General features: G+C 40.9%; 1 protein-coding gene across 1 annotated transcript; it reads right to left on the bottom strand.

Annotated features, from left to right (window-relative positions):
• Positions 1–1,781: 1,781 nt before the first annotated feature.
• On the bottom strand, positions 1,782–10,408 carry LOC139612978 (metalloreductase STEAP4-like). The gene is made up of 10 exons (XM_071469188.1): positions 9,929–10,408; positions 9,369–9,476; positions 9,203–9,273; positions 8,966–9,053; positions 7,927–8,205; positions 7,680–7,774; positions 7,145–7,255; positions 5,287–5,329; positions 4,933–5,097; positions 1,782–2,654 (listed from the first exon to the last, which is right to left on the bottom strand). The coding sequence occupies exons 1-10, from the start codon at positions 10,127–10,129 to the stop codon at positions 2,397–2,399; spliced, it is 1,419 nt and encodes a 472-aa protein (XP_071325289.1). The 5' UTR covers positions 10,130–10,408; the 3' UTR covers positions 1,782–2,396.
• Positions 10,409–14,616: the final 4,208 nt, after the last annotated feature.

Here is a 14,616-nt window from a genome sequence, read left to right as displayed (position 1 = left end):
CAACAGAATCACCCTCGTGTTGAAATAGTCATTGTTCTGTGTACCTCATTTATGTGGGTAACTGCAGTTTTAGTTCTCGTTTTGGCCTAAAATTGCTGAAGGAATCATGTACATTGTGCTACATGAGTAACCACGGTGACCACACCTATACTGCCACAATAATGTCAGGGTGTACGTACACTAAATGTGTTATACATCATTACAGCAAAGTGGGTTCTTTGTTTTCTTTTAAAAATTGAACAGTACCTGAGACCGACAGTTTCAGCACTGAAATTCTGAGCCGATACAATAAGTTTCACATGAGCTATGTTGGTTTGCTTTGACATTTATCCTGACAGCTCTTAAAAAAGGAGAGAGAGAGAAATTTGAGCTCACATGTTTATGTAAATTATGTAATCAATGGATTAATTATACAGTGGGTGCAGTAATAAAATAATAAAGATAATGCATCAAAATTATATGTATATCAAAAAGATATTTTCTAGAAGATGGTTTTGCATCATGGAATTTGGTCTATAAACTGATATCACTATTGGTAACAATTCTTCTTGTCTTGTAGGAACATACAGAAAAGTATGAACTATTGATTCTTGATATCTGAATGGCATACATGTAAGTATAGCTCCCCATGTAGCCAACCTGTCGTTCATGATTTATGAGAAAAGACTTTGAAGCTATGAGGAAGCTTGCTAAAGACCAGTCGATCAGAGAGAATAGAGAGAGAATATTGTTAACAAAACTCTTTTTGATTTCCCACTTAGCTCTTAAGTTTATTGTCTTGTCCACTATCTTTTGATTTTGCACAGGTTAATACGTAGCTCATTTTCTTCTGCAAACAATTCCTGCCTCTGTCGTTGTGTCACATCAAGCAAATGCATGTTTTTGAAGAAAACACATTAACTTATAGTTATGATGAAAGCATAATGAGGTTTCACATTAAAATATAATATACATGATGTGTACGGTAACAAAACTGATTCATTATTCCTCATTACACTTCTTGTAAGCTATTGGGACTGTTCTCCTCATGTGTGACATAATTTCTAACCACAACCCTACAAACCTTAAAGACTCATCGGAACACTTTATGATTCTATACAAGTACTACACTGAATATTATTGTTTATTTATTCATAGGCTTTTCCACTTCAAGGTTTCACAATTTAGCAGCTGGTTTTCTGTTCTCTGATTTACCAAATGTACCACAATCATTCTTGAGATTATTAATATTTCAGTTGACCGTGAAACTCATCATCCTTCCTTTTTCCTTGCCTGCAGGTGTGTGCGTTTGTGTCTGTGTGGCCTGTGTTTTGAATGCATCCATGCATGTGACAACATACTGCGTGTGTGTGCCTCCTTGTCAGTGTTTATAGATTAATGCTTGATCATGTGTCGCTAACAACTAACAGTTATCCGAGTTCTATGCCTTCTTCATTCCCAACATGATCAGCAAAAATGACATTCTGCAGCTGTGCTGTCACAACCAAATATTTTATCCTCTCGGCGGAGGACTTCTGTGATGGAGGAGTCTGCACGTGCCCCTCTCCACTGATGTGATGAGACCCAGTATTGACTGGGGGAGAAGCCCACATCTCAGAGCAAATGTTTCCTGGAGAACGGCATCAGATAACCCGGAGGGATGAACCCTGGAGAGGGATCAGACCGAGACGACTAGACAGAGCATGCTGAACCCAGCAGGGAAAAAACGCTCTGAGTTTGACTGAGCTTCCAGACAGGATGAGATATATATGGCAGAGAGAAAAAGAGACAAGACTATGCTGTTTAGTCACAATAAAGTTTACTTTGAAGAGCATTTCACAGTGGTAACACTGTAGCGAGAATACAAAAATGTAGCAGAAAAAGATAAGTTAGTCCAATAAACATAAGCCACCAGTAGCTCAAAGTTGTTGAGAAAGTCAAAGATATACAATTCAGAGATGGTCAAATGCCACTGCTGATTATAAGGGAAATACCAACAATGTTGCCTGTCTCTCAGTCAGATCCTGCAACAATACTGCTTGTACATGCATATAGCATTAAATAGCATTAAATTCCAGTTGAGAAAAAAAACATGGCTTGAAATGAAGCATAGCTGTTTTAATATGTGTCTATGATTATCTATGCAGGTCCAAAGTATTTGTGTAAGTGAGGAAAACCTATACAGTGCTGTTGTATCATATGCTATGTTTACAAAATGGATTCCAACATGATTACATAAAGAGAGACAGAATGACTTTACTGTTGAATGAGCAGAACAATTGTAGCCTATAGTCTGGGATCTGTGGCATCCAAAACAACGAACTAGGGTTATTTCAGCTTATAAGTCGCTGTGGTGCCTTTGGGTCTATGGTTCTCTGTGCATACCAGTGTTTTTCGTGTCTGTAACTGTAATAGCCCTATGTTAGCAGTGACTCCTTGGTATCATCATTTGGATCATTTCTCTCCCAGCCCTGTCGAATGCGGGTAAGGGTACGGTCCACGCAGGGCAGGATGAGCAGCAGCTTGAGCACCAACACCACAGAAGGCAACACCAGACCGAGCATGAAGGCTGGAGGAGTGTACCACTTGTAGTAAGAGGGATAAAGGAACTTGTTCCAGCCATACAGGTAGGTGTGAAAGGTACAGAGGAACAACGTGAGGTAGCCCAGCTTGGACTGGAAGAGAGAAAAATGAGTTAAGAAATATAACTCAGTATGTGTGCATTCACAGATTCTCATAGTTTCACTTTTGCTGAAATCACAGACCTAATTATTGTGTAAAAGGCTCAGTAAGATGAAATGTAATAGACTGGCCTTTACAGAGACAGGCCTTTGACCCACACATGTGCACATACTCCAACAAACTCATCTACCTTGTGTGCACAGAGATAATTCAGCTTCTGTAGATAGACAACGTGCATACACATACACACACACATACAGACTTATGCATTTACTGGCCCATAGATGCAATTCATACACATGAATAAAACCTAAAGACTGTGGCCAAGGATAATGTATGCCCCTCAAATTATATTTGATGAATAACTTAACATTTAAAGCACTGCTCTAATTTGGGCTTGAGTAAAGGGGAGGGGTGTGGAATGAGAAAATGAGCTTGACATGACCCAGTTACATTTATGAATGAGTTTGTTCCCTATAGTGAGTCCGATTTCATTTTTGATTGGTCAAAGCGTGGAAAAAAAGGGGGAACATTTGTGTCTTCTGACGTGAAAGCAATCACAGTGGAAGATTCAGCAAGGGAATGAAATATCTCGAATGCACTTTCAACAGATTACCTCCAATAGGAAGTTGGAAACAGCGAGCTGGTCCATGTGACTATATTCCATCTAGCACAGAATTGACCTCATCAGTCATAACTTGAATCTTGGCTAATGGACATGATGTGAAAATCACAGCAAACTGTTTTTCTGCCAGTGTCCACATTCCTTAAAGGTCCAGCAGCGTCTCTGTAACTTTCCACACTAACTGAACCTCTGCAGCCTAGAGCATAAACATGTGCAATAGTGAAAGCACACTATTTCAAATTTCATAACACACTTTAAAATATCTCCAGTGGGCACATTCTAAGTGGATATCAAGTGAACCTATTTAATATTGTGAGCATATGTCTCTGTTTTAACCGAATCATCAATCAATGGTTGTCATTTGCAGCTTTTCAAGGCCACAGTGAAGAGGTGAGATAATCAGCTGTCTCAAATTAAATTTCCCAATGGGTTTGTTTGTATTCATTTTACCATAAGCTATTATAGAAATGGCATGAAAATGACTGGCAATGTGCTTGTCTAAAATTCAGCTTCTTTTTCGTGGCTAACAGTGCCAAACTTTCATTTTGTTAAAGGAGACCTATCATGCTCATTTCTAGCTCTGTATTTTTATTCTTTGACTCCACTAGAGTAGCTTCATATGTTATCTAAAGCTGCCTGTTATGCAGCCCTTCATTTGAGCCTCTGACTGAAACAAGCAATAATAGGTCAGGCCTCCTTAAGAGGCCTCCTCAAAAGCCTACTTTCTTCTGATTGGCTGAACATCCATAAATCTGCTGAGGGGCAGTGCACCATGTTTCTGAGCACCGCCCTTTCCCCTTACTGATGTGGAGGTTCTGAAAGTAAACTGTAAAATGAAGTTCTTAGTAACTGATGCTAAGTAACAATTGACTGGAAATGGCAACTTCTCAAATCCATCTGTGCATGCTTGAGCCCGAGTCTGATGTGGAATATGAGAGTGGACCGCATGAACATCTGCAGCAACAAAGATGATGGATGTCTCTGTTCAGTAAGTATTACACCCATTACCTGATTATTGTGTGACATAATGGTGTATTTAGTCTTTCAATCACAATCTGTTTATAGTAGATGACCATATAAAGAAATCTGGGCGAGCTGATGTTAGCTTGTTATGGAAGTAAAAAGAAAAAGTGTTGGAAACCTAGTGTTACCTAGTTCAGAGTAGTTTAATGCCTGAACTTTTGTCTTACTGGGATTACTTTTACACATGTTTATGTTTTTTGAAACTTTGGCCATGTTTAATATGAACACCCAACATTGTAATGATGGAAAATGAAGAAAAGCATAATAGGTCCCCTTTAAGTGAGTGTACACAGTAAGTGCAAATCTAAATGGAGAGCACACACATATGTACCTTCTTCATTTGTGGGCTGATCAAGAGTCTAAAGATGTGTTCAGAATATAAACAAATTGTTCAACATGTGCTGAGGGAAAATCTGTTGGACAGATTGCTTGGGAAACTGTTGTAAAAAATTCCACAGTCTCATTCCTCCAGTTGTGACTGCCAATGTTTCACAATGTAAACAGGATGCAGGGATTCATCCAAATGCTGTGTCCATAAACTGTCACTGTGAAAGTGTGTTACACACTGAAGCTCACACATCCAGATACCAACATATGATTTATACACACACAGCAGTACCCACCTGTATGAAGCTGAACTCCCTCCAGCTGAGAGCATTGCTGACAGAGGGTAGAGAGGTTATTCCCAACAGGAGATACACGCCAAATCCCAGAATCCCCACAGCATAGTATGAGTCAGAACGCCAAGCGGACGTGGTGTCAAACTCTGATGTTTGGTTCTCCTTGAACTTACAGTGACAGTAAACAAAGCAGAGAGATGTTTGTTAACAGTCTTTGTACTGATAGAAACAGATAATTATGATTCAAAATCATCTGACTTTATGATTACATATACAGTATTTAAGCATTTTTTTATGTAAACACAAAGCTTTGAATGTATCAATTTTTTTTTTTTTTTAGCTGTGTGGTTGCCTTACCTTTGAGATGGTACTCTGAGAGATCTTGAATCTCACATAATATCTGGGGATCAAAATTACAAAATTACAAAATCATCAGGAAAGGTCAGCCCTACCTTTGTGACAGCTATCAACCCTGCAATAGTTTAGTAATTTACCACCATAAATCACCATAGCAACCACCCCAGCCTTCCTAGCAGCACTGCAGTAACCACCAATTGTCATTGCCAATTGTCCTAGCAACTGTCCAGGGCCCAATGTGTAATATGTGACTCTTGTTCCATGCTTTAGTCATGTGACAATTGAGTTATGATCCATGACAGCTGAACAACCTCTATCTGCTGAGTACCGTGAAGTTGATAACTGAATTGAATAAAGATGGTAAGTCGACCTTGCACAAAGCTGTTTCATCAACTACTCTTTCCAATGTCAAGAATGAAATTCATGCTCAATCTTAGTGACTGTCAGTCAAAATTGCTCGAAAAACGCCATAGCAACCCTTTAAGTTTATTTAGGTGTTTCTAAGAATCTGAGGGGCAATTTTCTGGCTGCATATGCTGATAACTGCAATTATATTATACTTTATAATTATGCCTAATACAGCAGTCTGCAACCCCATTTATACCAATGAAGGTAGAATACATTTTAAAAAATACCTCTCAGCTACTAGATACATCTAGATGCTAACACCTTTGGTCACTTTCTTAAGACTGAAGCTTTCAGCCAGGAGAAGATGTCATCAAGTGGCATCCAACTTTCCTTTGACATTTTAACCCTGAACCAATGTCCCCTAGTTGGTGGGTGGGCAGTGACTGCCCATCACTGCCCATCTTCTCCTTAGCTTCCAGTATAACTCCTCCTACTTCTTCAAGTCAAGAAGGGACTTTTTCCGCTGCCCAACCTTCAAGCAGCTTCCACTCCCTTCCTGCCATTCCCAAACTTGAGAGCATCTTCCACACAGATTGTGCCAGGAAACCCCTTCAGCCAGCCTCAACTAGATATAGCCAGGCCTTCCACCCTTTGTCCCTGCATTGTTGGATCAGGCATTGGCATTTCAATCAACACACAAAGTGCTTTACATAACCCCCCACCACCACCAACAACAACACACACACACACACACAAACACACACAACTCGGTGAGCTTCCTCTCCTTTGTATCTGTCTTCCCACAGGACTATCAGTTCAATCAGGATGATCCTCTTCACCTCCTCAGACTGTATGACGATATCAGGCCTCAGGGATATTTTTTCGACCTGCTGAAAGTGTAGTTTCCTTCCTAAGTCCAAACTCATCTTCCACCATTGTGCCAGCTGCAAGAGGCTCTTCTTGGTCTTTTAAGGGGAAGATAGCTCTCCCTCTCCCTGATGAACTGGATGGATGGGCCTGGTCTCACGTGGGTCTGATGCTTTTTCTGTCTGTCCTGCTCCAAGATGTCACCAAGTGCTCGGAGGAAATGGTTGTGACCCTATCTGTATCTCCCCTGGTTAAGTCCATTCTTGGACCCTTTCAGTAAATGCACCAATGTGCCTCTCTTCTCCACATAACTCCACATAAGCACAGTGGGTCCTCACTCATTTCCCACCTATGCAGGTGTTGGAAAAGTGTCGTATACTAATCAATATACTGACTGAGCAGGATAATATAATATATAATACAGCATAATAGATAACATAATACAATGCAGCAGCAGCACAAACTTCAGTGTCCAGGACGTACAGTTCTGTTGAAAGAACACCTCTTTAAAGTAGGATTTATGACAGGGTTATTATTAAACTGTAGTGTAGTGTAATGAACTGAAGTTCAAAGCTGTCATGATTTGGTTTGGCTGAAATTAACAACAAAACTTTAATATGCCACATGTGCACCTGTTACATACCTTATGGGGATGATGAGGGTGTAGAGCACATGTAGAGAGGCAAAGGCAAGTGCTAACAGTCCCAGCTGTTTCCTGCAAAGCATCCAGCGATCCAGCCAGTCAGGGAAACGCCTGCAACAAACATACTCTGGCTTGTATGATACAATATTTAAAATCAATCAATCAATCAATAAAAATACTTTATTGGTCCCCAGGGGGAAATTCGGTTATGTTACAGTTGTTCCACAAGAATAGAAGAGTAACAGCAAGAATAGAGAATAATTTAAGAGGTAAAGAATAAAGATAAGATAAATATAAATATAAAAATAAGAAATGTGAAAAAAAGAAATATAAACATAAATGTAAAAATGTCCTTAAATTATTATTTAGGAATTAATAAATATAGATATAAAAGTCAAATAGTATATAGGTAATTGCCCAGATTTAAAAATTACACTTGTATTAGAATATTGCGCTCATTTGAATTAAATATATTGTTAATTGTGCACCTGTGTGCAGGAACTAAACATGAATTTATCCTGTTTTAATGTCTGACCTGTATTTGGTTCCTCTGTAGAGCTGAAGGAAACCAGCTATGACGCCCGGCAGGTAACACAAAGACAACATGATGAGCGACACAATGGGAAACACCTGAAAGATGAAGAATAAGCGCAGAGGAGTTTACTGTGAGGATAACATGCACCAGATTTGAGTTAAATGATGTATTGAGAACACACCAAGAGGCTGCCTTTCAAAGAGGAACAAATGCTGATTTGCAAGATGTTAAAGAGTCTTTACTGTACCCTGTTGGCCAAGGACACCATGATTCTGAAGGAGATGTCTTTCCCCTGTTCAACATATGTGTAGACGACATCTCTAATGACCACATAGATGAAGAAGGCGGCAGTGAGACCAAAGGCCAAGCGTAGTGGCAGCCTCCACTCTGGGAACAGCTGCAGGGGGAAGTCCTCCAGTTCTCTGGCTGCAGACAAAGACCCCCTGTCCAGAACAGTGAAGCCCAGTTTGGTGGCCATCTCTGCTACTGCCTGCTTTGCCTCAGCACTGTTTCCACACAGGTACACCTGGAGCATGAAAACATCCATAGCTTTTCAAGCACTCAAAACACCTGGGGAGTATGTGTCATCACTGACTACACATATGTACACACAATGATGAAAGGATTATTTTGACTCCAGAGGACTGAACATAAAAGTATCTGGAGATACTGTGGCTTCCTGTTTGAAACACTAAATTTAATTTAAGTAATCAGGTAAGAACTAACAACAACACTAACTAAACATATGTAATGTTGCTGATGGTGCTCCAAATACACCAACACACCCTGATACATAAACATACTCCCTCCACAACACTCTCTCTCTCTCTCTCTCTCTCTCTCTCTCTCTCTCTCTCTCTCTCTCTCTCTCCTGGGTGGTTTTACTGTCCTCTGGGATTGCACAACCAGATCAAAATGAAACAGAGAAAAACCCACATATGCTGCAGCTTTGCAGTACAGAGTGAGAGAGCAAAGCATGTGAAGAGAAGCTTAGATCTAAGAGAGATTGTGGAGTTAATTGATTCAAGGATACATCAGAGATGGCACTCACAGCAGAGACATAAGGCTGACTCCTCCAATTTGGCTTCTATTACTTGGATTTGGTTTGATCAAAACTTCAAATGAGTTAATAATATAATTTGGACTGAAATGTTTGCCTTTCTGAAAAAGGCTATTATTTTTAACTTGTTGGTCAACACCCCACTGTGTGAACACATTGGAGAACTGTCAAATTCTTGTTGTTCTGCAGTGGAGGAAGAATCTGACATCAGAAACACATTCAGTACCTGTCTATTGGCATCTGAGGGTCCATTCTGCAGGGCCCAAGCAGACAAAGTGTTGAAGCCTTTCACCACATGAGCTCCAGGGATCAGCCTGGACAACAAACAACAAATACATGGATATTATCTTATCTATCTAAACTTTTGCTTCATGTTCCACCAGCCGTTGATGATTCAAACCACATGATCCATGACATGTCTGAATGTTTTAGGTAATTACATTATTGCCTGGTTTCCTCTTACCTCTGCAGATACTCAGCATTGGCCTCTGGATATAGATTCTTCTTGAGGTTGTTGCTGACGTCCACCAGCACCTTCCAACCAATGAAATCGGCAGAGTGGATGAAAAAAAATTGAAATTAACCAACTGCTATGTTCCTCAAAAGCATCCAACTGTGCAACAATGTACCTTCCCCTTGAGTTGAGGTGCAAGTTTCTCCAGGAAGTCATAGTGCTCTCTGTGAATACAAATAAATACCAGACTGGCTGACTGGGCTGCTGCTGCATGGCTCATCACCTGCACAACACACACAAACACAGCACCATTACACATGGAAACACACTCAATAATAACTGGCTCAGCATGTTCAGAGACACAAATGTCATAACATAAGCACATATTGCATGAAAGATGACAACAAAACACTCTGGTATGTAGCAGACAAACAACGTACAGCAACCTCTGCAGACACACATGCACACACACACACAATATCAATGACCTTGTTTAGCTCAGTCAGCTTTCAAACTCTGATAAGAACTGTTTCTTTTTTTCCCCAGCACCGACAAGCACCATGCACTTTAACCTCTATCAGTCTTTTTGAGTTGGTTCTAAGCCATCATGCAACATCAGCTGTTGATTTTAACAATGATCAATAAAATTTTTTTTTAAAATATACATATTCTTTTTAAAGCTGGAAGAAAATGTGAATTCCAGAGTTTGAGAAGATGTCATGCAATATGTTGTACCTGAGCTCCCTGAGGCAAGGGGCCACAGCTGTGGGGTCTGCGGCTGCCGTACACCACCTTGTAGCCAGACTGGAGCAGACGCTGGCCCAGAGATCGCCCCAAGTCCCCTGTCCCAAAAATACACAACATCTCTGGCTCAGGGGCAGCTGCTGTGCCCAGAGGACAAAGCGACACGCTCTCTGGCTTCACCTCCTCTGACATGCTGCTCAGTCTTTCAGCTGACAATCTGACACAAACAGTGCTAATATCACCTGTGGTTTTGAAAAAATAAAATACTCCACCAGGTTTTCTGTCAATGCTTAGACAGATGTACTGAAATATGACTGAGTAATATGTCCAGATTCAAGGCAGATGTAACAAAATAATAGTCTTCAAAGTCACGGTTCTCCGGGGTGCTTCTCAAAAACGTGTCAGCATATCAACTGTCTGCCCCTCAAGCCCATGAGTCTGCTCCTCTAACTCATTACTCTCTGGTCTGACAGACTTTTCAGTCTTGACTCAGTTTTGTTTTGGCCCATCCCCTCCTATTTCGGGATGGGCTCAGGGTGATGTGTGTCTACACTGGGAAACTCCGCAGCAAGAGGTGTGAGTGTGTCTGTGCTGGCACAAGTGAGTGGTTATGTTTTGTTTTGCACAAACTGTGATTGTTTATGCCTGTGTGCATTTGTGTTGGGCTAGGAAATACTGTAGCAATGTTTCAAGTAGGGCCTTCTTCTGGGAAACCACAGAGCAATCCGTCCTTCAGATTATGCAACACTGGAAAACAGTGCTGTAATTCATGATAGTCCGCCAAAAGGTACTGTGGTTTTTTTAGTTTACCAAATTAAGGCTAGGAGTACACACACTGAGAAACACACAGAGTGAGTCAGTAAATGAAAGTCCCAGTTCATTTGAGGACATGAATGCAATGCACATCTCTAAAGCCCCAGTGAGCTCTCTCTGACTGGCAGCGTAAAAACAGATTTTTTAATTGTAGCTTATCTAATGTCAGCTGCTCAAAGACAAGATCATTATAACAGGTTTAGGCATTTACACAGAATGTAACCAAAGAGGTGAAAACAAAGTTAAATCTTAAACTAGTGTCCTAGATTCAGTGAAGAGTAAAAGTTTGACAGTTCAGACAAGAATGAGATTAGCTGACAGTTTACTCATCTCAGCTGTGGAGCAGTAACACTGAGCTCTTTACAAACATGCTATCTGGACCAAGTCTAGGTCACAGTATGCAAACACAATGCGCTTGAGTGTACCCAACCCCCATCCTCTCTTTCCCAACACAGTCTCTGTTATGTGACCGTAAAATTTACATGACCTACTAAGGGCATAATTATTTTGATATGTGTGCAAAACAAAAAACAACATTTTATTTGGCATTCACTTGGATTGAAAGAACCCAATCCTTGTAATCAGTCACTGATGTGGTGGTCAGTAGAGGCACTTGCTGATTCATGGAGTTTGTAGGCAAACCCACCAATTACAGTCTAATCTACACTCTTGTGTTGCCCTGTGAGTAATTAATATTCTTAGCCTCGTAGCTGAAGTTGGCCTCTGAGTGCTGCCCCTCTTATTTTCCCAGAGGTTCAAAATAGCTCCAGTGTTCAGGGTTGAGGTGAACCACAGGCCTAGTGACCTGTCCTACACTGTAATTACTCCCTCTGCTCTGCTGCTTCACTAAGTGGCCAGTGTGTGTTTGTGTGTGAGTGTGTGTGTGTGTGTGTGTGTGTGTGTGTGTGTGTGTCTACATGTGACACAAATACATTGGTATTTTACTAGCACACACACACACATATACACAAGATAATATAATGAAATTTGTCGCTGATCTGGTTTCTTGGGAAGTAATTAGCCTGAGACCTTAACAGCAATTAATCTGCTGTTTGGTAAACAATTACTTGCTTATTCTTCCTCCCACAAGATCTTAAAGCCCAAAGAAGAGTAGTGCTCATTGGATAGGGTGTCAGGCTTGGTAAACAAAGAAAAATCCTGGGTTTTTGCATCATCAAATAAGAAGAAAAACATATAAAAGAAAGACTGATGGAAAAAAGTGTTAGTGTTTAATGTAAATCTAGCAGGTCAGAGTTATGTATGCACTGTAGCAGTGTTGTTTTTTTCCCCATATTGAGTGGTCAGTAATAACTGACCCAGAGTTCTTTGCCCTCTGAAGACAAGCTCAGAGATCAACCAGTAACAGCTCAGGTACTAAAGAACAGAGCTCAACCTCAGTGAGCAGAAGCGCTGCAGTCAAGTACTTGTGAGCTACACGGCAAACAATCCAGCCTTGGAAGAGAGTGGGTGGTTTTCTGATGATCAAAACAAAAGTGAATGGAAGCAGCAATCACATATCAAATGTCAAGTCTAGAAAAAGGCACTCTCAGACGAGGGTGATGATTGGACTGTCCAGTATTCCCAGGGTGCTGCCATTACCATGATTGGCTTTGCACTTCGCAATATCTGACTGTCTAAGCAAAATGCAGGGTGCATTAGAGCCACAAGTCTATGCTAATGAATTCAGTGCATGAAATGAGGCATCCTGCTTCCTAGATCATTTTACTATATAATCAAAATGATTGATTTTAAGTTGGACTTCTCGAGGTTTGAATGCAGTATTTGTTGTGTGCTATTTTTAAAGCAGGTCTAATAAATGAATAAATGTGTAATTGTCATCAAGGTGGAGCTTAGACCTTAGAGAGCTGAGGAGGAAGAGGAAGGAAATGGTGATGTGCATTTTCTACAGTGATTGGGTTATGAGAGCAGATGCTCCCCAGGTAATGGATTATCAGATACATGAATAACTATAGCAATTATTCAGTGGTGCGCATGGTCGGGGTGGGGTGGGGGGTGGGGGGTGGGGGGGGGGGGGGGGTGGGGGGGGGGGGGGGGGGGGGTTGAATTATTAATAATCTACGGTGGGAAGATTTGTTGCAGAGTGTGATTTGACGTCAAAAAGAAAGAGGGAGATGGAATAGAGAGGGGGGCTGGTGTGCTGCTAGATAATTATTGTACAGTACCGCAGGGGTTTCGTGGGTAGAGGTAGTTGGATCTGAGGTGTGACCAAGCCAAGGAGCTGCTGTGCCGCAGGGCAAAAAAGAAGAGCGAGTAACATCCGGGTCTGAGGCTGATGTTTGGTACAGCGACTTTTCCCTCTTCCTCGCTTCACCTCCTCTGCACAACACATCTGCTGTTTGTGTATTCCTTAAGGCACAGAGTGTCCTCATATGAGGCCCCCTAAGCTATCTTTCTGAGGTTGTGTTTTGGGTTGCAGGCCATGACCCATCACAGCCAGAAAGGCCACATCTAAAAACAGCTTTCTTTAGGGCAGAAATACAAGAGGGGCAGGCTGCGAAACAACCCACATATATGCTCATCATTTTCGTCAAAGCCCCCTTTTTTTGTAGAGTGTTTAAATTAGTAAGAGAAGAAAATAAAGTCCAGCTGGCCAGTTGGCAGCAGATGATATCCTTAGTGAAACTTAGCTTGGCTTTGGACAGAGTCAGGAGCTGAGTTGCAAACTGTGCTTCCCTCTCTCTCCCACTCTCTCTCTTTCTCTCTCTTTCTCTCTCTCTCTCTTTCTCTCTCTCTCTCTCTGGTCTATCATTGTGATCGTTGTAGAGATTTACAGTGAAATCTCCTTACTGACCCCTGCTGCTCTGGTGCTCAATGAGTGGCCTGTAAAGTTAATGGGTCAGATCCAATCTTTCCCTGTAACACAGTTCACTTCAGACGCACACACACACACACACACACACACACACATCATCCTGTCTCTGCTTCTGTCAGAATCAGGACCTGGTCTCAGCTTTATATGGGTCTTAATCACAGTGGTTATAAAATCTGACTGAATGTGTGAGCAGTAGTCCGCTGGTAACACTCATGTATACCATATTACAGACGTTCTGGGTGTTAAGTCCACATAAAAAATAGACCCTTAAACTCACTATGCACTCATCATCCACCCACACTAGTGTTTAAACTCATGTTGCCTGATTAGACCTCTTCTCAGGACTGTGTGGGCATGTACAACTGATTGAGAGTGGGACAGCTTACCCTGTTATCATTCTTATTAGCAAATATAGTTTGGTGACACCATGTCATTCCTTGCATAACAGCCTCCAAATTAAACCAGAGTCAATGAAAACACCTGTGTGGGTGTGCAGCACCTTTAAACAACGCCAATTATTAAATTAATAAAAATTGACACAAAATGTTTGAAATTCTGTATTTGTTTTCATGCTGAATAAAATTATCTTTTGACTATTTTTGCTGAATGTCAGTCTTCTCAGATAATGTACGCACATATTGCACAGATGATATTATGAGGCAAGGCTCTGATCTCATAACTCTCTGCAAAGATACATTTTAAAGGCCTTGAAAATGTATTTTCTCAACAGCTTCTTACTGTGAGTGACTGGATCTGGTTATGTGATCTCGTTATTTCCCATGACACATCCATGACACATTTCTATATCTCTTTATTTCCTCTGGTTTGAAGTGGACAGGTCTCAGTTAGGAAAGTCAATGCCACACACACCCACATTTGAACCATTTAATATGAATCAGAACACACAGATTAGCTAAGTTCTTTTTTTTTTTTATTGTCAAATATTTGATGTTATAGAGAAATAGTATGAGTTTAGCCTAGGTTTTCAGGAGTTTTAAAGCTTACGGTTGAAATCCAAAAGCCTCATTTGATA

This window comes from Trachinotus anak, unplaced genomic scaffold (assembly GCF_046630095.1).
Source record: "Trachinotus anak isolate AG129_WGS33_773 ecotype Australia unplaced genomic scaffold, CSIRO_AGI_Tana_v1 ptg000032l, whole genome shotgun sequence".
Classification (NCBI taxonomy): domain Eukaryota; kingdom Metazoa; phylum Chordata; class Actinopteri; order Carangiformes; family Carangidae; genus Trachinotus; species Trachinotus anak.
Note: the sequence above shows the minus strand (reverse complement) of the source record. Positions and strands in the feature narration are given on the sequence as shown.

Excerpts from the sequence above, each read along its gene's own strand:
- LOC139612978 (XM_071469188.1), bottom strand. The coding sequence starts at position 10,129 with ATGTCAGAGGAGGTGAAGCCAGAGAGCGTGTCGCTTTGTCCTCTGGGC. Across the intron at positions 8,206-8,965 it reads CCTCAGATGCCAATAGACAG|GTGTACCTGTGTGGAAACAG; the intron begins GTACTGAATGTG and ends TTCATGCTCCAG. Across the intron at positions 7,256-7,679 it reads TACAGAGGAACCAAATACAG|GCGTTTCCCTGACTGGCTGG; the intron begins GTCAGACATTAA and ends TGTTTGTTGCAG.